Source organism: Thermobia domestica, chromosome 9 (assembly GCF_964235325.1).
Source record: "Thermobia domestica chromosome 9, izTheDome1.hap1.1, whole genome shotgun sequence".
In the NCBI taxonomy this organism is placed as follows: Eukaryota; Metazoa; Arthropoda; class Insecta; order Zygentoma; family Lepismatidae; genus Thermobia; species Thermobia domestica.
In genome coordinates this window covers 187,815,197-187,842,468 of record NC_137462.1, presented here as the reverse complement: position 1 = coordinate 187,842,468, position 27,272 = coordinate 187,815,197, and the positions used below count along the sequence as shown (strand labels likewise).

The following is a 27,272-nucleotide window of genomic DNA, read 5'->3' as shown; positions in this document are numbered from 1 at the left end:
TTTACATAGAAGTCTTGGTCTTTTATTTTAGGATCGATATAACGTGATGGAATTGTCCTTGCCATGTTATCTTCTTGCTTCTCCATGAACTTTTGTTTTCTTAGTTCTATGTTTTGTTTCCTTCTGCTTCTTCCTCTCCGCCCACTGTTTCCATTCATTCGTTTCTAAATTTCCGTTCGGGAAGTTTTCTCTTTCATGCACTATTTACATTGGGTGCCCTCTTCGTGTGTTTGTGCTCGAGATACACTGTAGTGTTTTCTCAAGAAACAAATGGCGAATGTCAAGTGGTGCATGAATGAGTTTTCTGGCGGATATGCTCTTATTGTTGGTACCATCTCTCGTTGCTGCTGTACAGTACAGTCTTCATGTGAAAGTTATGTGGGAAAAGCAAGTGAATCAGTTTGTACTTTTGCTACAGCCACCCCTCACTTTTACCCTTTACCCCTTTCTAGCTAGAATCTTTTTTTTTTTTTTTTAATCAATTCTTTTCTTTCGTCCGTTCAAGAATCTGAGAAGATCCCTAGCAATTGCTGGCTGGCTGGTTGGTTGGCCTCTTCTTGCGTTTATACCATGCCTGCAGCTGTTTGATTATAATTACCAACAAATGCTGTTAGTCCTTCAGCGTATGTAAATGATCTCGAGCTTCGTGTAGGAATGTAATTAATAGCGACAACCCTCCGTGTGGTTTTTGTCTCTCAAGAGGCACAAGCGTCTAGGATTATTGTGTACTCGTAGATAGACAGTAGTACGAGGAAACCCGAACAAGAGAAACTAAAGGAACCATGCAAACTGAAATGTAAACACGACAACTATTAACAACTTGTTTGAGAAGACGTGCACTTCTAGGTAGTGAAAAGTTGTTGGTACATCTTTAATTTTCCCATGCTTCATTCTCTGTTCAAACTCAACTTGTAAGTGAGAAATAATAGCTGCATATTTGAAATACGACGTATGTAGAGGTCAGGCCAGTAGCCAGAACACTAAGACAGGATTTATATGTGTGGAGGGGATAACTTAAGTTCATCTTACATTCATAGTTTCTTATTACATACATACTATTATTATGAAATACTAATTTTCCTTTAATGAGCTATGTATAAGGGAATTTGCAGAATAGAAAAATACCTCACCTTTGTTTATTGCAACTCAGATTTGTCAACTTTTGTATTGTTTTAATGAGACACAATAGTTAAGCAATAAAACATTTGATTCTGGTGCAAAGTAACCATGGTTCGATCCTAAGCCATACAAAATTTGGCTGGACAAATCACATCTATAACTTATCTAGAGGCATTTTTGCAGGATATTTTCCAAGAAGAGCGAAAAACGGTCACACATGCAAAGACGCGAATATACACACCCTGATACACACAATATGTTCTGTTACGTATTTTGAAGAATTGAACCCCTTTCGAAAATTCAGGGAAAGCAATTGACTTCTCTTGTCCCCTGCTGCAGGCGCCCATGTCTCGAGGTTTTCAAGTTTCTTTCCACTTTATAATTCCACAATTTTTAAATAAATAATCATCCACTAGCATATCCATCATCTTTAGCGTAGAGAACATTACAGCTCGTCTTGGTTTGATTTTATTTCCATAAGGCAATAGAATGAATCTATTTGATTTTTGCACATTTTTACCTTGTAGAAACAAAAGTATCTAAAAGGCATTGAACAATCAGCACAGTTATGAACAAGTGAATATATAAACCATGCTTGTCTACAAAAGACAAAACCATCTCGAACTTTTCTGAAAAGAAAGAAGAAAAATGAAATATCGGAGTAGCCGGATTACCACAATAAATTAAATGCTACTTCCGAAAAAATACTTGGAAGTTCTGAAAACAAAAGTAAAAATTACTAAATGTATTCCTCGTTTAGCGATGCAAGGATATGTTCTCAAGTCAATAAGGACCTCCACAATAACATAATGGTCAAGTTTAAAAAATAAAATAAAATCTGTCGCCTTTTCTCAGAGAAGCAATGGCCAAAACGTACTAAAATTTTAAATTGGGTTCTCAGTTTCACAACCAAATCGGAACTTTTTTACTTGTAATTAAATACGTTAAGTTTTTTCTAGATTCCTTGTGGTTTAGCATGCCTAAACAAACAACTAAATGTTTCATGGGAGTAGTTACAGGTTTTTAAGAGAGCTAAACTACTATTGGGGTGGGTAAGCTAACTCATTAAAAAACTATTGCTCAATTTGATTTTATTTAAGTGTGTTGAAATGAAAGACTTAGAAACACTTTAACATAACAGTGAAATAAAACCTAATTAACTAAATCGTTTTCAGTGCAGCACAATCATTTTAAAAAAGATCGAGAAATTTGTTCAGGGTATAAATTTGATGCTGCATCGAAGAAATTCATCTCGCTTGGCTCCGAGAAACTTGACGTTGTCAGAACTCGTTGTTGGAAAGAATAAATCTCTATTACTCCTTCATTATGTACTTGGGTTTTCTTTTCGTTGCCTCGAGCTCTGGCTGCAAGAGAGATAAAGGAATGGGAGAGAAGTTCATAATAGTTCTTGCAGGAGAAGATAGACGAAGAGGGGAATGAGAAGAAGCGGAAGCATCTTTGGTGAACTCATCTGAAGGTCTACTAAGCTTTTCATTATCGGCGTTCCTTCACTGAAAGACTAGTAAACTGGCATGCGTTTCTTACTAGGAGCACGATATACAGTGCAGTAGCTTTATTGATGTTAACATGTCTGTCTCAGCTTGGTAAACGGCCTTTGGGATCCTAACGAAATATTTGCTTATTCCATAAATTAAAGACGGTTTTGTTTATAATTTTATACGATAGAATAATCTAAGATATTTTACTAATTATATTTCTTCCTTTCATTTGTTCAATCGCTGTAACAATCTGAATACTTACGCATCATTTTTAGTTGGCGATTATGAGGCCTCAGTCATACAACAATCACGGGGTCTCGGTGGTTCAACGCTCACCTCTGATATGCAGGATTGAGGTTCAAGCTCTGCCACTTTGACAGACAAGTACCTTGTCTATGCGTTATTTCGAGGTACTTTCGTTTCATTCTTTCCCTCCATTACTGCATTAGATACATTTTCTTCCTTTATTTTGAAGCAATTAAAGGTTATTTTTTACATATGTGATTTTCCTTAAGATGTGCCACTTAATACTTATCCCGACATTTCTAACTTCGTTACTACATGTACTTAATAGAGAAAGTAAATGCAAGGTTTGCATATAAATCCTGACACTCTCGTCAACATGTTTTAATTTTTATATCAACTAACAGTTATTAGTGAATAACATTCAATTAGTTTTATTTTGATTTCTTCTTCTTGATTATTTTCATTCTCAGAGAGAGAAAATTGTAATTCTCAAAGTGTTCGTTCCTAATGTATAAGTTTCTTCCGTATGTTCAAATAATTCGGATTTATGAATTAAAAGGAAGGAAAATTTATCAATATTTTATGTTGAAGAACGACAAATATTCATTAATTTTATATATAAATATTTACAGTACTTGTAATTAGTAATTAGTCAAAAGACTTGTTGTGCGAAACTGCTAAAAAGTAAAAGCTAATATTAACATTTTACAAAGTAAACACGTAACTAAATTAACTAATTATTTACAGATAATGTGTTTTCTGTAAAATTTGAAACGAGCAAATTCCGAAATTCGGTTAAGTTCAACTCAAATGATGCACCGTACTCTCAAAGGAGTAAATGTTTTTTTTAATCACTTTACAATTTGTGTTTAGTGTATGAAAATACACACAATTACAGTATAAATACTGTCAAGTATTGAAAAGTTTCATGGTCTTGCTCCAAAGACTACCATGAGGTTCGTTGAAAGTTTACACGAGACCACCGAACTTTACACCCTTTCAAACAAACAAACAAAAGTTCAGAACCACCTCGGTTTAAGTCGGTTAAAAATAAGCTATGGTCAACCTCATAATATTGGCTTTGATTTCATCAAATGGTCCTGCTGGGCGGAGAGGAACACAATTGCTTTAATGTTTTCGTATTAAACTATATATGCTACTTGTAGTTTCTGACATCAAAATCTATTGTTCTTTAAGTCTTGAAAAGTTATTATTTTAAAAAAAATGATTATTAGGTTATGATAAATATCAGAAATTTATTGTGATGCTATAGAGAGCGCCATTGCTATGGAACATCATCTACTAGAATATGAAGTAAGCGTTTGGCTGTCTTCTATCATTTATAATCATTATTTAAAAAAAAAATATAAAATGCAAATTTGTTGAAATTGTCATTAGTATATTTGGACTTGTCATTTATGAATGCTGTGCCAGTAACAATTTTACACATTGAAAGGGTAGTAAATAGGCTTTAAAATCAAGACAAAATATTTAAACCTTAAATCAAGTTGTATTTTATGTATAATTCTTCGCATGTGTTTAAAACTACAAAGCGTTTGAAAATTCCTAACTACTGTTAGAGGTTATTCCTCAAATAAGCTTTACGTAGTAAACCATTTGTTAGGACAACATAAATAATTCGATGTACGATAATTACTTTTACTGAACTTAGGAAACATCAAATTGTTTGTTACCTATCAGAAAATATAATAATGTTTATGATCCTTCACAATAGTTTACGTGTTAAAAAATTCCAATAACCTTGGTGAGGGTTTCTTCAGATTTCTAAGTAGTTGTATTTTCTTACGAAGTCACATTCCCTATTTGAACAGTACGATCCGCTTGCTTTGCTTCTTAATAAAGTACAGAGTCTAAAAGAAACGAATCTACATTAATGGTGCCAGTCAGATATCTTTGTCTCCAGAAGCCTGTAATTTTAATTATCAATTTATTATCAAAAGAATGAGCTAGTTAAAATGAAGGAAATAAAATATACGAAAATTAGCAAAGTAGGTTCGTGCTTGTATAACTTTAAAAGGGTGGAAGCATTCGAAAAATATCCCCTTTATGGTATCTCTTGCCTTTTTTTTTTTTTTTTTTTTTTTTTTTTTGTATCAAGACGTGTTTCACTTGTGTTTGTCAAGGGACATGTACTGATGTGAGGAATAACAAGGAGATTCATGCTCATATGTGAATGATGCGCTGTGTAGAGAACGTAGGTTCAGCTAGTTGGTTATATCAAATTTTAATGTTGTTGCAACTAAAGATGTTTTGCCTCTTGTTATTCCTGATTCATATCATTATCCTATCGAGGTTACTATATCTAATAAGATATGTTCTTTGGATATTGGTTGTTCGCCAAGATGTTCTTTCCATAAAGGTGATTATTTAGCCTTATACCAGGAATTAGCAGAGGCAGACTGGACTAATATCTTGTTAGCTGAGAATATTAACCTTGCTGTTGATGCTGTGAAGAATGTAATTGAAACCAGTATGAATAATAATATTCCTAAGTTTATATCCAAAAGTAGGAGTTTTCCTTTATGGTATTCTAAAGAATTTATCTTATTAATTAAGGCGAAAGAAAAAGCGTATAAAAATATTTTTTAAAAAACTAAATCTGATGATAATTATATTATTTTTGCAAATTATAGAAGGCAAGTTAAATTCAAACTTCGTATGGATAGGAAAATGTATATTTCGGACATTGAATATTATTTAACCAAAAACCCTAAAAAATTCTGGGGTTTTGTAAGTATAATAACCGCACTAAGTTTTCCTCAGGTATTATGATCGATAATGAATATGTAGATGACTCTAATAAACTTTCAATGCATGGGCCAAGCTATTTGAATCTATATATCAAAGACGTTCGTCTTATGATGAAACTGGATTATTATGTAATTCTGGAAATAGTAAATTTTTTCCTAGTTTTACAGTTGATCAGGTTATTAATGTTATTAAAGGACTGAAGTCAAATGCTCTTGTGGAATTGATGGTATACCAACTTTTATAATTAAATGATTTGTGCATATTATTGCCCCTATTCTTGCGTCATTATTTAACCGGAGTATACAAACCTCTACTTATCCTGAGAGTTGGAAAATTGTTCTTGTTTCTCCTATCCCTAAGATTAATGGGAAAGATTATACGGATTATAGACCAATTTCTATAATTTTATTTTATTTTATTTATTTAACAATCACCAGATACAGCTCAGAGGCCATTTTACACTGGATATCCAACAACAACAATAACAATGGAAAGGATTTGGGAAGGTATCGGCCAGGGCCTGTTTTAGTAGGTACCATCCCGGCATTTGCCTGGTAGGACTGAGGGAAACCCTGGAAAACCTCAGTCAGGATGGTCGGCAGCGGGATTCGAACCCACGACCTCCCGAATACGAAGCCAACGCTCTACCACTTGAGCTACTTCGCTCGGTAAATTTTGGAAATATTTGGTATAATGGAAATATTACCTAAAATTTTTGATAAGCTTGTATACAATTATCTCCATAATCATGTTTCTCCAGAAATTATGGATCAACAGCATGGCTTTATGAAAAATAGATCTACTTTGGCCAATCTCACATTCTTTATGTATGATATTATTCATCCTGTAAAAACTCAAGGACAAGTAGATGTAATATATTGTGATTTTTCTAAGGCCTTAGACAAATTTCCTCATGATATATTAATCAAGAAACTTAATACATGTGACCTATCACCAACCTTTATTAGATCTCATACTTAACTTGTAGAAGATTTGTTGTAAAATATAAAGGTCATATTTCTGATATACATAATATTTTTTCTGGTGTTCCTCAGGGATCTAATTTAGGTCCATTTTTGTTTCTTTTGTTTGTCAATAACCTTAAAGAAAATAGCAATTGTCAATTTCTCATGTATGCTGATGACTTGAAAATTCACCGTGCTATAAATGATGCTAGTGATTGTGCTAAATTACAAGATAATATTAATATCATTGTTAAGTGGTCAAAGACTACTTTGAATCTCGGCAAAACACGCTTGGTATCTTTTACATCATAAACAAATCCTGTTTATTAAAACTATGTGGTCAAAAATGTCTTGGTTAAAAAGCTTGTTTCTATAAAAGATCTAGGTGTTACTTTTGATGCCAAATTGTTATTCAATAAACATTTGGAAAATATAGTTTCCAGAGCGAGAAGGAATATGGGAATCACAAAATGGATCTCTAGAGACTTCTCCTCTTTAAAAACTTGTTTAATTTTTTATTACGCAAACGTTAGAAGTCAACTTGAATATTGCACCAGTATTTGGAACAAAGGAACCCAGTATTTTCAAAGGGATATAGAAGTAGTACAAAACTTGTTTCTTTCATGGCTAAAATGGAAATTTAAATTTCTATCAGGAAAAACTCATGATGAAATTAGGTATCATCTTGACCTATTAAAATTATCTGAAAGAAGAACTTTATTTGACATTAAACTGCTTCATAATATTTTATTTGGCAAGTTACTACTGATTGAGGCCGTTAGTCTTGGTGTTCATAACATGGCTAGAAGAAACTTTTAAAATCCTCAAATATAATCCGAAGTTTAGTGATGCGCCTATATATAAATATCTGTTAAATGCAAACAACTATTTACATGTTATTGATTTTTTATACCTGATTTTCCTTCTATCCAAAGAAAGTTTACGACTTATCATTTATCATAATCACAATTTTATCATTGTCTGTGCATGCCTTTTGCTTTGTTTTTTTTTATATATAATTTATTGTAATTTTTAGTTGTTTTTCATGTGATATGTTTGTCTCCTGCTATTGCATGTAATCTTTATTTTTTATTTAATATTATTGTATGTATGATTGTGTTTTGTTTATGTACTTTATTTGGAATTGTAAATGGACTATTAGTCTGCAATTTCCAATTATGCAATTATTATTTTTTATTATTATTATTATTATTATTATTATTATTATTATTATTATTATTATTATTATTATTATTATTATTATTATTATTATAACTTCTTTTACTTTTTCTAGATAATCGTGAAGATACTACGACTGATGTGACAACGCCCACTGGAGGAAAGACGAAACGTTACAATGTGGAGAGCCGCATTACCCTACGACCGACAGCCGAAGATGATTACGCCGATTATACCTGTGAAGCCAGGCACGAAGCATTACCTCATGACATGCCGCTGAGGGTTACTGTTAAGCTCAGTGTTTTGTGTAAGTATCTACATGATCGCTATAATAATGTCCTCCGTCCAATGGATTGTTGGTGATATTTTTATCTAAAGTATGTTCTTTATTCATGAACTTATACTTCTGGTGGGGACAGTCGGTCGAAAAGGTGTAACAGCTATTTCTAACCATTCATCTTGAGTGAGATTTTCCTGGGTTGTTTTCCTCATTCACACCAGGCAAATGCCAGGATGGTACCTAACATTATAATCCCAGGTCGCTTCCCTCCTTCCCCTTTCCTTTCTTTTTCTCCAATTTCCCGGACAGTGTGATGACCGAAGGACGTCATCCGTCATATGTGAGACGGGCTAACATGGCCATAGATTCCGAAAACCCAGAAATCTAATTCCTAATCCTAATCGTGCACTTACATTTTTTTTACAATATAAACGGAACCCCAGTATATTAACACAATAGCTAAAGTTATTTTCTGATTATTTGGCACTCTAAAAAATTAGCTAATTGTACGGTATAATAGAAACAAATTTAGTCTATTTCGAGTCTATATGCTTATTCTCGAGTGAACGTTTCCTTCCTTTCTCTCTCTCTCTCTCTCTCTCTCTCTCTCTCTCTCTCTCTCTCTCTTGTTCATTGCTCGTAGTGTAATCCAGTCGTCAATTCCCTGAAAATCGTTTTGCTCTATACACCTAAAAATTATGCAACCCGACTTTCTTTTTTCATAAATGTGGTTCCAGCAGTGACAGGATGTATTTTCCTTTGCATCGATTCTGCATCACGTACTGCAGAATGGCGCGCGAAAAACAGGTCTGTTCGTGTATGTCTACGTAAATAAAAATGAGTTTAAAGAGTTTGACCGCTGCACCAATTTTGATTATTTTTGGTAAGTAAGTGGACCATGGTTCAATTGACGAGAAGGGGTGAGGGGCAAGGCAGAGGGTGAAAATAAATGTAATCGAAAACGACCAATATCAGTGTCCAATCCTTAGTCTTTAGAGTCGTTGAGATGAATAGTGACACTCCTAAGCCGTTTAATTTCTCAAATTCAGCACCCTATCGGAATGGGGTGAAAGGTAGAGTGGGAAGGGGTGATACGTAAAAATAATTTAATATCGCTGATAGTAATGTCCAATCCACAATTTTCGGGGTCACTAACTTGAATAGAGACACTCCCGATCCCACCCCACCTCTCACCCCTTTTTATGACCTGCTGATGGGGCTGAACTTGGACTTAAACGGCATGGAGAGAGTCATTGTTCATCTCAGCCAATCCGAAAACTACTATTTCCTAGGTCCACAAACTAGGATGGTATAACACTAATTTCAAGATTTAGCTTGTCATTTTACCCTGAAAGCAAGAAAGCTAAGACGGAGAAATAAATAAGGGATCTTTGATTCTTGATTCATGGATTGTTCTGTTCTGTATTAAATGAAATTATTGTAACAGAAAGACTTCTTTATAGTTCTCTCGAATTGAGAACAAGATTTTTTTTAAAAGAATAGATGCGTATCAATTTGTCTATCCTGAATTTATTTTACCCCCAAGCAAAAGATATATAGTGACGGATGAAACACAGCCCTCTTCGAGCATATCTATTTAAATAAAAGTGATCGTAACCGTGTTGAAGGCTAAACCATTCTAGATCGTTATATCGATTTTGATGATTTTTGGTACATATCTAAGTGAACTGTGACCTAACTTAGTTCTTTTATCACATTTTCGGCATGGGGGGGGGGGGGTAAGAAGAATTGAGATGGCAAAAGAGGAGTGCATGCAAAAAATGAACGAAAACGACCGACAAGCTAAATCTTGAAATTAGTGTTATACCATCCTAGTTTGTGGACCTAAGAAATAGTTTCAGATCTTATCTGTAAATTTTTGTCTTGTTATTTTGTAATGAATTATCAGAAGAAAAGAGTTCTTGTTCATACACTTTATCTTAGCTCCGCAAGTTATGTATTGTTGATAAGGCCAGTAATAAACACTATAAAAGTTTGTACAGTTTTGTTGATTTGTTGTCCTCTTCTCTCTCACCAACAAAGACTAAAAGGAGCACTTTATTTATTAGTTCAGTACTTGTATATATTTTTTCTATTAAATTGATTTATTATCCTATCATAGTTTATAATTCACCAAATAATATTGAGGTTATGAAGGTTTTTTTTTTCTTTTTTTAAAATCATAAAATCGCTCTCCGTAGCTGTATTGTAGTTCTTGGGAGTATGAAGGAAAAGGAAAATAGGTTTTTGTAATAAGAGAGGAAAATATGAAACAAAGATTACTTTCGTGTGTCTTTGTAAAGGTTGGGACTTGGGACTAGGCCAATCGTTCAATTTTCTTCATGCTGCTTATATATGTAAGATGATTCTTCGTTTTTCATTATAAGGAAAGAAAAAGATCCAAGGAGCATTGGTGTCCTAAACGTAAGTTAACCAAAGAAAAATAGGGTCAACTGGTTGTTGTTTATGTGAATATTGCACTGCGCAGGATGTAATTTGCTATTCAATTGCTTCAAGATAGAAAGAGAGAGAGAGAGAGAGAAAGAAACACTAACGAAAGACAACGCAAAGAATATATATATCTAATAAATTATCACAATCTCCGGGGACAATTCCAATACATACTGTATGAACTCTGAAAAGGCAGCATTTTCTGCGATGACATGCTCTCAATTCTCCGTTCGTCGCAGTCTTTTTGTGTAAAGGGCAGGTCTTCTTCTTTTCTTTTACATAGTGTCTTCCCATTCAACTCCCCGACCGAGTAAAAAACGCTTCTTTGGTTGGGCCGTTGCCTCACGTCATTCTTTTGCGACCCGATCTTTATCTGTCCCTCGGTTCACTTTCAGCTGGATATTGTTCCAGCCAAATGGATTTTCTGCTTGTACGTCGTATTTCAGAGTTAGTGTCAGGAAAACTGTCGCTTTTAACACAGAGAGCAGAATCGGGACAGTGGTTTTGCTGTTCGGCACCAATGGACACTTACGTACTACTATTCGCCGCTCCTTCTAGTCTTGTTAGTATGTCGGTGTCCTTTCTGTCCTGTTAGGGTTTTCGATCGGTGTTGGTTTTCAACCTTTTATCAGCAAAACATTTCTTCTTGGGTCATAAACTTTCATTTACAAACCAAAGATCATATGTCATACTCCATGGTGCCGTATACCCTATGAGGTCAGTTAAGGATTTAATTTGCGTTATTAAGCTTCAACTATCTCAAAAGTAGATCAGTCTTTTTCTTTTGTTCTAGGCAAGTTATTACAGAGCGGTTAATAGTTATCTGTAGGGTTAGGAGTTTTAGGTGGCACCTTTTTTCTTTTAGTGAAAAAGAAAATGGTTCTCTTAAAATACCCATTATACCAAATGTTGCGTGTGGATGGAAATAAAGATAATTTTGCATCATTTTTTCTCCCTTGTCTTTAAATAACCAGGTTTTTGAAGATACAATTTACAACAATGCAATACTGATTAGTAAGTCCCAGGGTGGAAAAAAATCACGATTTTTTTTTTAAAAAATCATTTTTGTTGATTTTTTTTTATTTAAATCGATTTTTTTTATTTAAATCAAATCTTTCTCCTCGTATAATACAAGTCACAAACTGAAGAAAAAGCATTAGGAATTAGTATTAAATGCTAATTATGCCATTTAAGTGAAAGTATTTCGGGTTGAATTTTGAATTATCCCCAGTCGTTAACCTATATCAATCCCAAACAATGTTTCTTAACCCTTTTAAATTATGGCTCTTTTTAAAGCTAAATTATAGACTTTCAGTCAAGCAACTACAGCATTAACCCTATTTATCCTAGGATCATGGTACATACATCACTCTCTTTAGAATAGAACAACTTTTGAAACGATAACATTCACATTTCCCTATCATGTCCCTGAAGCGGGAAATTTTGAGTAATTGGCTTTTTTTTCTTTACTTTTTTTATAAAAAAATTTTGATCCCCTCTGGATTACCCTGTGTTAACGCACAGATCACAAAATCAACTGGGAAATACTAAGGGGTGTACTAAATCTGTGTATAAAATTTCAAGCTTCTATCTTTAGTAAGGGTGAGGAAACTATTTAACAATGAGCTAAGAACATTCCCACGATGACCCGGATGTAATATAAAAATTTCCTCAGACATCCCTATTTATCCTAGGATCATGATTTGTACATTATTCTCTTCAGAATAAAAGAAATTTTCAAACAGTACCCTTCAAATGTCTCTATCACCTATTTGGGACGAGAAAAACGAATTTTCTGTTAAAAATATCTTTTTTTTTTAAATTTTTACCTCTGTGGACCCCTGCCCCTGTATTAAGGCAGAGATCTGAAACAAATCTGAAAAATACTGAGGGATGCACTGAGTAAATGTGCAAAATTTCAATCTCGTAGGTGCAAAAGTAAGCCCGTGAAACATAATATTCTCCAAATACCCCAGATTCCCGTATAAAACAGGATCTCAGGCAACAGTTTCCTGAGACATCCCTATTTATCCTAGGAACATAGGACGTACATCATTTTCTTCAGAATAGAACAGCCTTTCAAACGGTAACATTCATATGTCTCCATCTGAGACGGGAAAATCACGAAAAATCTATTTTTTGTTAAAAATATCTTTTTTTTTAAAAGCATTTTTGCCCCTCTGGACCCCGCTGTTTCCACGCAGAGATCTGAAAACATCTGAAAATTATTAAGGGGTGCACTGAACGAGTGTGCAAAATTTCAGTCTTCTGAATGCAAAATGTAACCCGCCAAAACTTAATAATACGCATAACAAAAAATATGTTTTTAAATTTATGACGTCATCACACACTATGCCTCAACGCAGAAAGGCGTGAAAGCATATGTAACGTGTTCTAAAATGCCTCCAGTCTTGAAGAAAACGAAGTAAAAAAGCCTTATTGGTACTTTTTAAATCGAATAATGAAGACTCTGCACTATCACCTAAAAATAGGTAATATAATTTAAAAGATTAAGCATTAAGGAAAAAGTACAGTAACGTTTATCAAAATGACACTTTTTATCACAAAAGTTACTGATATTTGGCAGGGGTCTATTTTTAAAAACTCAGAACTAGCTTGCGGCATGAAATACATAAATTTCGCTTAAAGTTATAAAATTTTAAAAAAAAGTGGAGAGAGGATAGGACCCCTCTAAATACGCCCTATTATCTGGGAACAAACAAACAGACACGCACAAAAAAAAAAAAAAAATTCGTCTTAAATGTCGATGGTGATTTCCTCGTTGGAATAGTTAATGATTTTAAAACTCAACCCAAGGTTACGAAAAGAAGAAAGTAGGATTGCTCCGTTACCTGTTCAAAACGGGATTTTCCCTAATCATCCTCTGCATGACACTTGTTTTCATACTATACCGTACATTTGAGTCTCATTGTATTATGATTATTAACTTCCATAATCGAAATAACATAACAGAAACCGGATTTTACTTATTTTCACTTTAAATTAATTTATTTCGGAATTCGATTTAAATCAACGATTTTTATTAAATAAATCAAGTGATTTAAATCTTGATTTATATCGTGATTTAAATCAGACTGATTTAAATCGATCCACCCTGGTAAGTCCATTCAAAAGACACACCGACCGAACCTTCAAGTCATTCCTCGAAAAATTCACACTGATGTCAGTACTGATAAGAGTACATTAAGAAATCACTGTATTGGCAAACGAAACCGAGCAAAGAATTATGCAGGAAGTTTGATCTCCGATGTGGGAATTGGACACATTATGTTTTGAACCTCCACAAGTGAGGGAATGAAGTCTATTTTGTACAAGATGTATGAATTGGAGAACACCAATGCCAACACAACGCAAAGTCAAGTTCTCAAAAGTGTCTTGATGGTTACGGATCAGGCATCCCGTACGTGGTTTCTGTAGTTAAACAACAACATCCTATGTTCTTATAGTTAAACGATTTAACATGTTTATCGCATTACCATCATAGGATTTGAGACTGTATTAATAATGAATACGATATTGCGAATCAGTTCATGTCTACCCCGAAGAAAATTCTTCTGAATATCCCGGATCACATTGTTGTCCACAAAAAAGGTCCTGATCCTTCCAAATTTCCCGTTCATTTCTTGCTGGGGATCAGGATTGAATGTGTTTGTCTTGTTGTTTGAGACTTTTGACAAGATCAAGCAGTTTGTGCTTTCTTTGATGGTCTTGCTAACAGCGAACAAAATAAATAAGTAAATGTACTTGAGGAAATTCTTCAGAAAAATTCAAACATTGACGAATTTGCCAAATCTATAATACAGTCGCCGCTCAGAGTTATTATGAAATTTCTCCCCTGTTCTCTGTGAACGTACCTATGTGAATGAGGTATATATATATATACATCTGATTTGCATATTACAAGAAAATATGTTTACGACTTTTATGGAAGTGAAATCTAATTTGCCCATCTAATGATGCTATACTAATCTTTTAACATCTGAACATCACTAGCTATGGAGAGACATAATTGTCTAAGTCATATTCATTTTGGGGTAATAAAACTCGTTTCAAAATTAAAAACATACAAGAATAAATGGATAAGTTTTTGGTACTCTTGTTGCATGTAGTTTATATTAATTCAGTTGGATCCTTCATATATGAGCGGCTCAAGCGAATAACATAATGGTAAACGCCACTTCCGGTGAAATTGAATTATTAGATGCAGTGGGTTGTGATCAAACCACAGAACAGAATGTAGGTAGTCTAATTTCGAAAATGTACCTGCAGATGGCAGGGGAATCTTGTTTGGTATGTGTCATTGCATTGAATTGCATAGGAATAGTCCAGGCGTACACTCAGATTTTTTTTGTTGGGAGGGGTCTAATGCTACAAGACACTATTACATCTATATAGTATTGAACCAGTGATATTCTGCACGCATTAAGTATTGCCATCCCTACTCTCAGAAAAAATAATAGAACTAGACCACTTTTACAAGAAAAGGAAGGGTAGAGATGATGTGAAAGATCAGATCTTTAGATTACATGAATCATTTCTCTACTAAACAAGCATATTTTTATTTTTTTAAAAATATATAAATATATGACAAATTTTAAGTTTCGAGGGTTCAAACCCGGTGGATCATCCGCGTGAGTGCGCTCCTAGAATAGTCAACCTTCTGTTTCAGTTTACTCAAAAGTTAGAAAATGTGACATACCATTATGTTCGTTCGAACATATATGTTCGTGTATATATGTTAAATAAAAAAATATATATTGCACATCTGCCAAATTAAGGGCCAGGCTTCAACGAATAAGAACGAAAATCAAATCAAGATACTGGATAAATGAGAATACGAAAATATTAACCAATCCTATTATCGCTATTTAATGAACGATAAAAATTAATAAATAATAATTACAAGAATAAATATATTCTATTTGGAGGAGTTATGTAGGATTAAATTCAAGAGGGTCGAGGGGGGTGAGCTCTATCACCAACTTAATAGGGTAACTCCCCTTCAATAAAATTGTTCAGTTAAAATTAAACGCCATTGATTTCAAATGTTATTATTTAAAAGTACGTTTTTTGAGTAATATTTTCTTTAATAGTATTATACGCTTATGAGACGTGAGTCATTCTGAAGGTTTGCGTTGCTTACTTCTGTTTATTACAACGCCAACAATGCCGCCCGCTGTTCCTCAGTACATTAAAATCTTTTAATGAAATATATACATAGTTTCAGCTTGCCTTTTCGCGTCAGGGACCCCCAACTAATCATATTAGAATTTAATCTTTGCATATAACTTAATATAAGAACATAAGATATATTATTAATTATATAAGATTTTTCCTTCGTACTTCTAAGAACTAATAAAGAGTAATTGTAAAGAGTAATTATTTGTTAAGTCCAAACATAGCTATGAAATCATACTATTGGCTTCGCGACTATAAACTATGGCTTCTAAATGTTTGGACGCACAATGTTTGTTAAAATGTGATTTCAGGAACGATATTCTTTCTTACAAAGTAGTAATTTTACCACAATTAAAGAAAGTTTTTGATTAAGCTTATATATATATTTCAAAATTGTTGACGAACTAATTGTGAATTAAAAATGTTCATATTCGAAACACACCTTTCTGACCATGTTTGTGCTGGAAAACCCTCACACCATACTGCTATAACTTGAAACAATTTTTGCCCTAAAAATCTCAAATACTGTAAAAAAAAAAAAAAAAAAAAAAAAAAAAAAAAATGGAAAATAAAGTAAACTGCATAGTTCCTTATTTCCTCAAAGTTTTCGTGATCCTATTGTAAAAATAAAAACAAAAATAGTATTTTCGTAATTCTTTGAGTTGTAATTACTTTTTTATATCGTGTTTCTTTTTCTTCGAATATGGATAAATTGACTCTAGTACTTTAAGACTAGAGTCTACTACTATCATAGATCCCAATCAATGTACTAACATTTCAATACTTCCTACATTCTAACTTGTAACTTATGCATCTTTATTTCCCTCAATAATCTGCAGAGTATATCCCGCTTTCTATATGGCTATACTTTTTTGTGACCTATATTGAGGACATATGCTCCTCATAAACAGTTTTGATTTGCCTTCTTGTGAGATGTTTATCACTGCCTTTTCCATATTTACTTGCCTGATCTTGTATTCATTCATGCATGCCTTAGGCGTCACAGCAAGAGCCACTGTCTGCACGATTTTCGCACCCATTCATCTCTCTCGCTCTTTGGTTTTACTATGTTCCCATCTCATATGACAACCACTCAAGTAAATCAAGAGATTGTTCTACTACTCTGTACTTTGTGAGTTCTGTTAGTGGTTATTAAGTTTAAACGTAAACACTGGGCTTGAAACAGTTTTCTTTTTCCCTAGAAACGAAAAGGGAAGGGCAGAGCCGTAGCTAAGGGGGGGCCAGCGGGGCGCCCGCCCCGGGCGCTGACAACAAGGGGGCGCCGAACGAGCAAGGAGAAAGAAAAAGTTGTGTTGGACATGAATAAAAGACGAGTCGCCCCCAGAAAGTATTGGCGCCCTATTAGATCAATATTGCTGTCGGTTATCAATGAAATACGTAGATTTCTTAAAAATTTTCTTGCTCGCTTCGCTCGCAATCCAAAAGTTTAAATAAGTCACAACAAGTTTTTACTTATTACTTAAAGAGTTATAGATGATTTCTTAATGACATGTGGTATACAAGGTGCCGAGTAATGACTTACAGTATACGCAGGAGCATTTTCAAACTCAGAAACGAGCAAAGTCGTGTTCGGCGTTTTGACTGTGATGAGTTTGCTTAGTTCAAAACGTTTTTCTACCCCTGGGGGCTCAGTGGTAGAGCGTTCACCTCTGGTACTTGGGGTCCCGGATTCGATCCCAGCCCCGCCAAGTGAACTTTGTGGTGGACAAACACCGCGTGCGTGTGTTTTCTCGGGGTTCTCCCGTTTCCTCCCACTTTCTTCATTCCACTATTTCATTCGTTACTCATCATCACCGTCTCCTTTAGCCTAACCGGCATAACCGTGGGACGTAAAAATCAAAGATTTCATTTCATTTTTTTTCTATCCAATCCGATTAATCACGACGCACAGTGGAGCCAAGGCACTGAATTCTTGGCAAAAATAAGAATTCGCAATATGAAGCAGAAAATTGAAAGAAAACCAATTAGTTTGGTGTGTGCAGTGGCTACAATAATGTTATTTCGACATTATTTTATCAAAAACATAGAGTGTTACATCATAAAAGGAAATATTCCTTATATTCGCGCCTAAATAATATAACAGATTATATGATTGGCATAAACAAACGCGTGGGCAATATGCTTTGATTTGGCAACTTACGATTGACTTACATTCTTACGCATGAAAGGAAAAAGTGTACTTATTCTTTTTACAACTGAAGAGTAATAAAATTGAAGAAAAGTTCTTGCTTCTCAAAATTATTTTCAAGTTGTGGAGGATTCGTTATGACAATGAAGATGCAAGGACGCTTCAATACATAAAAATTATCTCATCACAAGTTCTCGATATATTATCAGATGTATTAAACATATTATGATTTACTTCATATATTGCATCGTGCATTACGTGGGCTGATTTCAGGGCATGATTGGAACACTCTGAGCTGGAGCGAGCGGAGGCTCATTACAGTTGATTCCAATGTCACTTCTGTGCACGCATCGCATCACAAAAAAACGCAATACTGAATTGATCAACACCATTTTAAATATGGTTCTACCTTATGGTCCATAGATTGTTTGGCAAACATTGACGTTTCAAAATATCGCCACCATTAATCACACATGTTTGACTAGAGTTTAGTTCTGTTGGCGAATGTCAGAGAAGTATGATTGGATGTTGGTAACAAGATGGGTCCTAGGGGGCGAAGCACCAAGTAGGTTTGGCGGCAAAATTCCCAGAATCGATCTATATTCAACTTTGTCACTGCGTGCATGGGGATCACCAGCTAATAATCTAACACTTGCTCTCACATTCATCCCACCTCAATTCAAAAGCAGCATTGCATCCAAAATGCGGTTTTCCTCAAACATTTTCATGCGCTATATTTCCCAAAAGTGCAAATATGTGCAGGTTTTCACTTTGCATACAGTAAGAACAATGTTTCCGCTACGATATATTAAAAAATCACAGACATAACATTATTATGCCATATTTTCTACTAAAATGCCATTCTATCGTTTGACTACAGTTTATATGCTTTCAGTACCACAGCATTTTCCAAATATGATATTAAGTAGGGGATTACCATAGGGATATGATACTGATATTAACATCATTCCAAACATGATTGTTGATTACACATTACCTCAACATTCTAAATATACAAAACGATACATACATGTCGGTCGTGCCATGTTTCCCAGTCACGGAATATCTACACGCAATGTAGGAATAGTCACATTCAAAGTCAATTTCCTACCTTCTGTCACTAAGCAGCACCTATCCTGCTTCGGTAGATAACCAAATTTACACGTCCCATGAATTCATTGTAAATAGCTATCACTTCTTTAACTGCACGCTATCTTATGTGTACACTATTAAGGTTTCATTATAGCAAATTATATCAAGTCAATCTTTTACTTCATTCTTCGAGTTTTTGCTAAGAATTGCCTGGTTTGGCCCCACTGTGCGACGTTGAGAATGAAGGTATGAAAGTGAGAAGAGTGAAGAGACAATTCAAGCTGCTGTTTGCGCGGGAATATTAAAAATAAAGATAAACGAGGGAAACAATAACATTTTCGAACTTCAAGCAGTTGTAGAATAAGGGCTTAAGAGATCAGAACTTAGCCCGACGAAGTTCGACTTTTTTACACACACTAATCACTACCAATGATTTATTTTAAAATTCCATTGACATATCAAATGCTTCCAATTTGGAGGAATTTATTGAGGTCATTTTTCATCAACTTTTTATATCGGCACCATATTATTTTGTGTATGCGTGTCTAGTTGTGTGATGTTTTTATCTATCTACATACATACAAAACATAAGTACACACATTCTTCATATATGTACGTGTTAGTGTATTTTAATATGTTAATTAATAATAAGTACCTTAAATTCGGAACTTTCATTCATTAAGAAATTAAGTAATTACTATAATTTCAGACATATGTAGTAGCCAAAGTATATTTTGGATTTTAAGTACAAACATTGAACATATTCTTCACCTCCATCGATCAATATTTAGAAATTCACAAAGAAGGATCCTTCTGAATTTTCATTACATTTCACAAAATATTTTTTTACCGTTAAGAAATCGACATACTATTGATGTGGTCACATACAGAATAAAATTGAAAAGTTTACAATTATTACTGTCACCCATTTGAAACAATTTAAAAGCACATAGTTTTTAATGTATTAAAATTTCATTTCTTATCAATAGTATGAAATGTTGTAAATAGTAGTAACTTTCCATAACTGTTCTCCTAGCGAATTTGTATACAACCAAAGGTAGTTTTGTCAAGTTTAACAAAAAGTCCAAAATAAGACTCTCGAAAACAGCTCTTATTTGGAAAAGGATACATAATGATCGTTTTTGGTTGTTGTAATGGTCTTTCCAAGAAGATTAATCAAAATTCAGCGTAACAACAAAAGCTGCTTTTCTTATATATATATATATATATATATATATATATATATATATATATATATATATATATATATATATATATATATATATATATATAATGATTGCTAAAGTGAGTGTAGGGGCGCTGAATTCTACTTCGCCCCGGGCGCAGAAATCTCTAGCTACGGCTCTGGGGAAGGGTATGGATGGTCATGTAACACGAAAGGAAATTCTATTAATTTCTTTTCCTGCACAATTAGCTGCAGATCTGTAGTAGAATATCACTCTTAAAGAGAGTTTTCAAAAGTACTAGTATAACTTTTTTTAAGCATAAATTCTGTGGTTGTACTAAGACTATATATAAATCCTCATAACAAACTATATAAAGTTATGCATCACGCTCGTAGATGTCGCTACTTGCGCTTTATGTTTCGTGCTTATGGTTTTGAATTTGTGAAAAAGATATTTATTATATATTTTCCTTAAATTTGTTTTAAAAAGTTAGTTTTTTTAAAACTAAGCGTGTGCTTTTAATTTCGTTTGGTTGTTAAACTGTGCAGGTAGTTTGTAGATTTAAAACTATCAATTGCAAGCGAGCCGAAGATTCTTTTGTTTAACTCGAAAATACATTTTCGTATCATTGCGACGGTCAGTATTTTACGAATCTCCTTCTGCTTTGCTTGAATTCAGTTCGTGCAAGTGAATGACAATTCCTGTTTTCTGATGATGAAAAAAAAGACAAAACTAACTAAATACCAAATTTCGTGTCTATACACTCGAAGACTATACACAAAATTTTGTGTCTACACATCCAAACACCACAGCGAACTTCATGCCTATACGTCCAAACACTACAAACCAAATTTTGTGTTTATATATTCAAATTCAAAAGAAACATCTGTTAACAGTTAAAAACTTTTCAACCTAAAACCTAGAGGTTTTTTCTTGTCTTATCTTGCCCGTAGTCTGGGCCACGGTTTGAGAAGCTCCAAGGCCCAATGGTTTTGGAGAACTAGTCAACAAGTTAGCTCTTAACTGACTTTCTTGTTCAGAATAGTTTCCTCTAACAGAAAATTGTGGAACAAAAAAAAATAACTTTCGTCGGTCCATATTTAGTAGCAAATATTAGGAGATAAATATGGATTGTACGTGAGACAAATGACTTTTCTCGTAGCAACATTTCAATTGCAAACATTTTTTTCTTCAGTATTAAACACAATTTATAGATAGAGGAAAGAGAAGTCACCTTTCATTTTTTTTTTTTTCGTAACTTGTTTTTATGTTATACACACAAACATAAAACTTTGATGTATTTGAATTTGAAATTAAGAAATTTAATTATTCGTTGTCTGATTAGGGCTAAGTTTAATAATATTAATGAATCATTACTATTAGGCGAAATATTCTGAAAGAAAATGATCTGATTAATTGTATTCTGTTTGTATCTTTTCCTAAACTTGCGCGGGAGACCTTACTGATCTCACAACCATTTCCATCGAAAGCTGAAAATGATTTGACATTGAAATATACTATACTGCTTTCTTCCTAAGATGACCTCATATACTGTATTTAGGTATGCTTGTGTGAACCATCAGTTGTATCGAAGCATAATCAATAAGTGTCCGCAAAAAAATTAATGGTCAAAGTAATCAATATAGAAAGTCCATATTATCTACTAAAGATTTTCGGTTTCAAACTTTTGTCCTTTATCTATTAACTCATATCATATAATTGTTTCGTATTATGCACACTTATCAAAATAATAAGTTATTACATAGAACCTACCTTAGTGAGATTCACATTTTTCTTTCTCATCATTATCGCACTTCAATTGTACTCATAAGTGGTAAGTGCAATTTGTGTAAGTGAACATTGCAGGGTTAATATATTTTTCTTTCTTTTCGAAACAGATCCTCCAGGTGCACCCTACATTGAAGGTTACACGGAAGGTGAGACAATTCGGAAAGGCCAAACAGTGGAACTAGTCTGCAGATCGAGGGGAGGAAACCCTCCAGCCCAGCTCATCTGGTATAAGAATGATACTCAAGTGCAAATGAGATATCGAACAGAAGGTCGGCTGTCTGAAAATATATACACGTTTACCGCCGATACCACAGACAACCACGCCAAATATCGTTGTGAAGCCTCAAACATTATGAGTACTGCTGTATTGAAAGCAGAAGTCGTGTTAGATGTATTGTGTAAGTTGATGTCACTTTTTTAAAATATTATTATTTTGTCGAAGTGCTTTTTCTTTTTTTTTCTTTCTTTTTTTTCAGTTACACATTTCTAGATAAGTTTGGTTACGTAAAGATTATATTTCGATGTACTTTTGATATTACTGTATATAGGCAATTATACCTTAGCTATAGGATCTAGGAGCTATATTTTCCATCTGCAAAGTTGATTTCACAATTACATATTTGGCCCGCTCCAGTATACTTTCTTCTTCTTGAAGAAAAGAAGAAAAAAGTAATTCTTTGAAGTTGTTGAAATATAAATGTAATGGAAGATATAATACTTACTATGGAAAGTATAAGAATATAGAAAGAAAGAGAGAAAAGTCTATGGGTCACTTCAAAGTAAGCAAGTCTATAATAGCATAAGTTTACCAGAAAATTGTTTTAACTCGTTAAATAGATAAGAAAGTAGCCCGGTGCCTAATTTTTGACGTGCAAAGAATAAATCTATCAGAGCGTATTAATGTTACACAAACTTTAATGATCATTCTTTTTCAATACTGGTTGATGTATACCAAGAATAATGGAATAATTGTTAACATGTTCGTCTTGTTAACAATTATTCCATTATTCTTGGTCTTATAGTGGAAAGGCATTGAAGTCCTCGTATCCTGATTGAAGATTTCGTTAATTCTATCACAGTTCCATAAAAATGGTGCTTTGAACAACAAAGAGGAGAGTAATTTCCTTCTCTTGCATACGTTTCAAATAGTGTCGGATCTTGAGGGAAGTCGCATCGGTAGATATTAAAATTTTATCGCTATAAACAACGGAACAAACCGTACTTAAATCTTCTAGTTGTTGTGTACAAAAGTAAACACTTTAGGCAAAATCATCTTCCTTTAGCTTGTACCGGTAAAAGTTAATTTTTACTAATGTGACTTCTCTCATGTGTCGGGTATTGTGAAAAAAAAAAAAAAAAAAAAAAAGAGTAAATGTAAGAATTTGATTTTTAGTGGCTATCGACTTTCATTTAATGAATTAAGACTAGAAACAAACGAGCAAATTATAAAGGAGACCAATTTTACATTAAATTATACAATCTTTAAACGCAGCTAAAATAATTAGTTTTTGAGTTAAACATACGTATATATTTTCTTGTTATATTTTACAATACTAGGTGAATAATATTTTCTTTCCTCATTCTGTGCCTTCATTTTCAAATCATGGTTCTGCTTCAATTCAAAGCAGAAGGAACTTCTAATCCGCCGTTTAAATGAAAGGGTTTCGCCAAAATAAATAATGTTTCTAATTAAAGACACACTGTGTTTCTATTCCGCCTTCTTCTTTCAGCTTCCCTTTTGTCCGTAATGTTTTTTTGCATATTTAGCGTAAAATGAATCTCATTTCCAAATCAGAAGTTTTCATTGTGATTTTAATTTGAACGATTTTTCCCCTTTTTTTTCACGGAGAAACTAGGGAACGAACGAATTGAGATTTATGAATGTTGAAAGTTAATTTACACGTAGTTCTCAGAGTAAAACTTTTTGAGTGCAAAAGGTTAATGACTGCTTTGTTTTTCTGAATAGAAGAGTTTTCGCGAAATTGATTAAGATCAAAATTTTTTTCTGTGGATTTATAGAGTCTGAGAAATTGGAAGAGGACTTAGATATTACTAAGCTAAACCTTCGAAGAACTACACCTAGTTAAAAAAAATATAGAGAGACTGTGGCTTTGTAACGCAGAACACACACACACACACACACACACACACACATATATATATATATATATATATATATATATATATATATGTTATATATTTAGGGAGGGGCTAAACCATAGTTTGCCGCTTTATCCAGTGTGAAGGAGGATTGAAGCTCATTTTATCCAAAGTATACCTGAGCGTCAAACCCTCCTTGGATCCGCCACTCTATATATATTTATATATAGGTTGTTCAGTACTTCATATTATCAATGATATCACGGCAAATGTCGGCAAAGTTCATCTTACACCGCTTTACACAAGTGCACGTAATAAATCACGTTGCGAAATACTTATTGGAATGTGTCTTGGAAAATCTTAAACTTAATACTTCCCTGTAATTCCAATAGTTTTTGTGATAATCCATCAAATTAACAGCTGATTTGTGATCTCGTCATTAAAGAAGAAACAAAGTAAGGGATAGAAAAATCAGTAATAACTATGGCTCTGTATATAATGACAAAGATGAATTGCTCCTAAATGAAAGTCATGTTACAACAGATTAAGGCACTCTTCGTTTACCTGTAAAGAAAAGCATTACTACTTATTGCGTGATTTATTCAATGCCCTATACATAATAAGGATGATATTAATTAATTAGATCATATTTATGTGATAAGTATGAAAATTATCACTTAATCAAATACTGATTTAAATATTTCTTATTGAATCAGTGTTTCGTATATTTTTCCAATTTCAGAAAATAATTTTTTTTAAAAAGAAAGTTATTATTTTCTTAAAATTTTGCAATAATTTTGTTAAAATCCCTCTTAACGGTGTTGAGTATTTTTTTCCCATTGATTTTTTTTGAATGAACTGGAATTTTAATTATGTGGTTTTACTGTTATTTTTTCAAGTCTAGTAAAATATTTCTTACTTCCTCAAAATAAATTTCCATTATGTACATTGTAATTGTAATATTATTTTAATTAAATTTCATTATCAAAATTTTAAAATTATATACCACAGAATGTAATTCTCACAAAGTAAGAGATATTTAAATAGATTGGAAGAAGAAACCAGTAAAATAAATTCATCAGAACTTCAGTTCATGTCAAAGAAAATAGGGGGAAAAAAATAATTATCCATGTAAATCAATGAAATGGGCTAAACAAGAGAAAGATGGCGCGGGTATTTAATACCGTTAAGAATTTACTCAAAAGATTTTCAAAGTTTGAAGAGAACTGTGTGCGTCTTTAATTATTTCATTATCTGATAAACATCTTGAATGTTCATCTGCCTGTTGTATTAGTTTGTAGAGAATATTCTTTGTACTGTTATCAGTAAAAAAGAAGTATATTACATATGTATACTTTTTTTTATTTCAGTTGCGCCGTCCCATGTGACGATAACAGGTCCTACGGAGGCCAAAGTGGGAGACTTGGTACCCTTAGAGTGTACAACTGCCAACAGCAATCCCCCAGCTGAAGTAAAGTGGGTTGTCGGTGGCCTCCAGGTTCGCAACGCCACTAGTCGGACTGTGATCTCCCCGGAAGGCGGCTGGATCACCACTTCCAATATCACAACGCTCATTGGACCCAACGAACGCTCTCTAGTCGTCATTTGTCATGGACTGAATATGCAGCTGACGGAGAATGTGGTTGGCACGCACACTATTAACGTCCTGTGTGAGTACATCGCCTTCTTCGCTAATATTATTCCGTATTTTTGCACATTTATCATTGCTGCCCATTAACCCTTAATTTGTTACTAATGAATTACTCATTTTTGGAGACTGTCCAGTTATATGTATATATATAGGAACGTTGATGCAAATTGATGAAACCAAGAGAGGCAGTGCGGTGTGTAAGAACCCCTAAACACATAAGGCAAGTAGCATCTTCAAGCAGTAAATCATCATCTCTAAATTCATTAGATTGATGATGATGGAGCAACACTCAATGTTTCCACCACAAAGTAATTTCTCAATAATGTTTAGTTTATTAAGTATGCATTATTTACTTTCTTGTGTTCTATAATTTTATCAGACTAAATAATTCTTTTTAGAAAAATAATTATACGCTTGTTTAGGATGTAGAAATCAGTCTAATGCATTAACTATTCACGTAAATTATCAAGAACGTAGTTTCTTTTATATAATATTATTCCAAATAACGGTAAGACAAAACTTAAAACATTTACGCTTTTACTTTAATACGAGAGTCGACCAGAAAATATAAATAACACCTTCTTTTGTCAGACAAATTATGAATAAAAGTATATTTATTGGACATATACTACATGCCTTAACCTACTTTCTTACTGAGCCATAATGCAAATTCAATTCATTACCGTAACATAGTAGTAGCGTTTTCTATACTGTCTTGCACAGTATTCAGTTACCGTCAAGTATTCATGAAGTCAGTGACAGCCAGTGTGCGATTTTATCTGGAACACGAAGGGAAAACCTCTCTATGATCAATAAAAAATATTGCCAGAAAGGCTGTATTTACAATTACTGTGCTATGTGTATTACATATATTGTCAAATGCATTTCGTTTCCTCTGTAACACTTTTTCGCAGATTAGTGGAATTTCTCTTGAAGGTTTCATTAAAGATTCTTCAATTTTAATTTGTTTATTTTTATGTTAATCAGAACGGTAATACTCATATTATATGTATTGCTTCATCTTTAGTCATCATACACATGATCTAACTTACGAGCTCACCTTAAGGAAAATTCCTAACATTTGAGCTAATTTGATTTTGGTCATGTAATCCGTGGTCAGCTATTATAACTATCACTTTGTCCCTGTCCAGACGGAAGTTTGTAATGTTTCTTTCTCCATAGTGAATTAGAAAATACGTGGTCTCACTGTAAGTATGGGAAACTAGATTACAATATAGTGCACAATTCGATTCCCGGTGGGAACACTCGGTCAAAAAAGTGTAACAGCTTTTTCAGGCCACCCACCTTGAGTAAGGTTTTTCCTGGGTTTCTTTCATTCACACCGGGCAAATGCCGGGATGGTACCTAATGTAATGATCCCATGCCGCTTCCTTCCTTCCCTTTCAACGGATAGTGTGCTCGCCAAAGGACGTCATCCCTCACATACGTGACGGGCTAAATGGCCTTAGGTGCCTACAGCCCAGAAATATATTTCTTAATCCTAATCCTATAGCTTTCCAAACTAGAATAATAAAAAAATACATTGTGTAGATTAATAATGGCAAGAGTATGTATGAACAAAATACTTATGA

At 33.6% G+C, this 27,272-nt stretch overlaps 1 protein-coding gene across 2 annotated transcripts in view; it reads left to right on the top strand.

Annotated features, from left to right (window-relative positions):
• sns (nephrin adhesion molecule sticks and stones) overlaps nucleotides 1–27,272 on the top strand; it is a 954,753-nt gene that overhangs the window by 897,909 nt on the left and 29,572 nt on the right. For both annotated transcript variants that reach the window (XM_081725673.1, XM_081725674.1), the window contains exons 5-7: nucleotides 7,896–8,087; nucleotides 22,037–22,327; nucleotides 25,400–25,699. In XM_081725673.1, coding sequence (XP_081581799.1) covers nucleotides 7,896–8,087; nucleotides 22,037–22,327; nucleotides 25,400–25,699 — 783 coding nt within the window. The remainder of the gene's footprint in view (nucleotides 1–7,895; nucleotides 8,088–22,036; nucleotides 22,328–25,399; nucleotides 25,700–27,272) is intronic.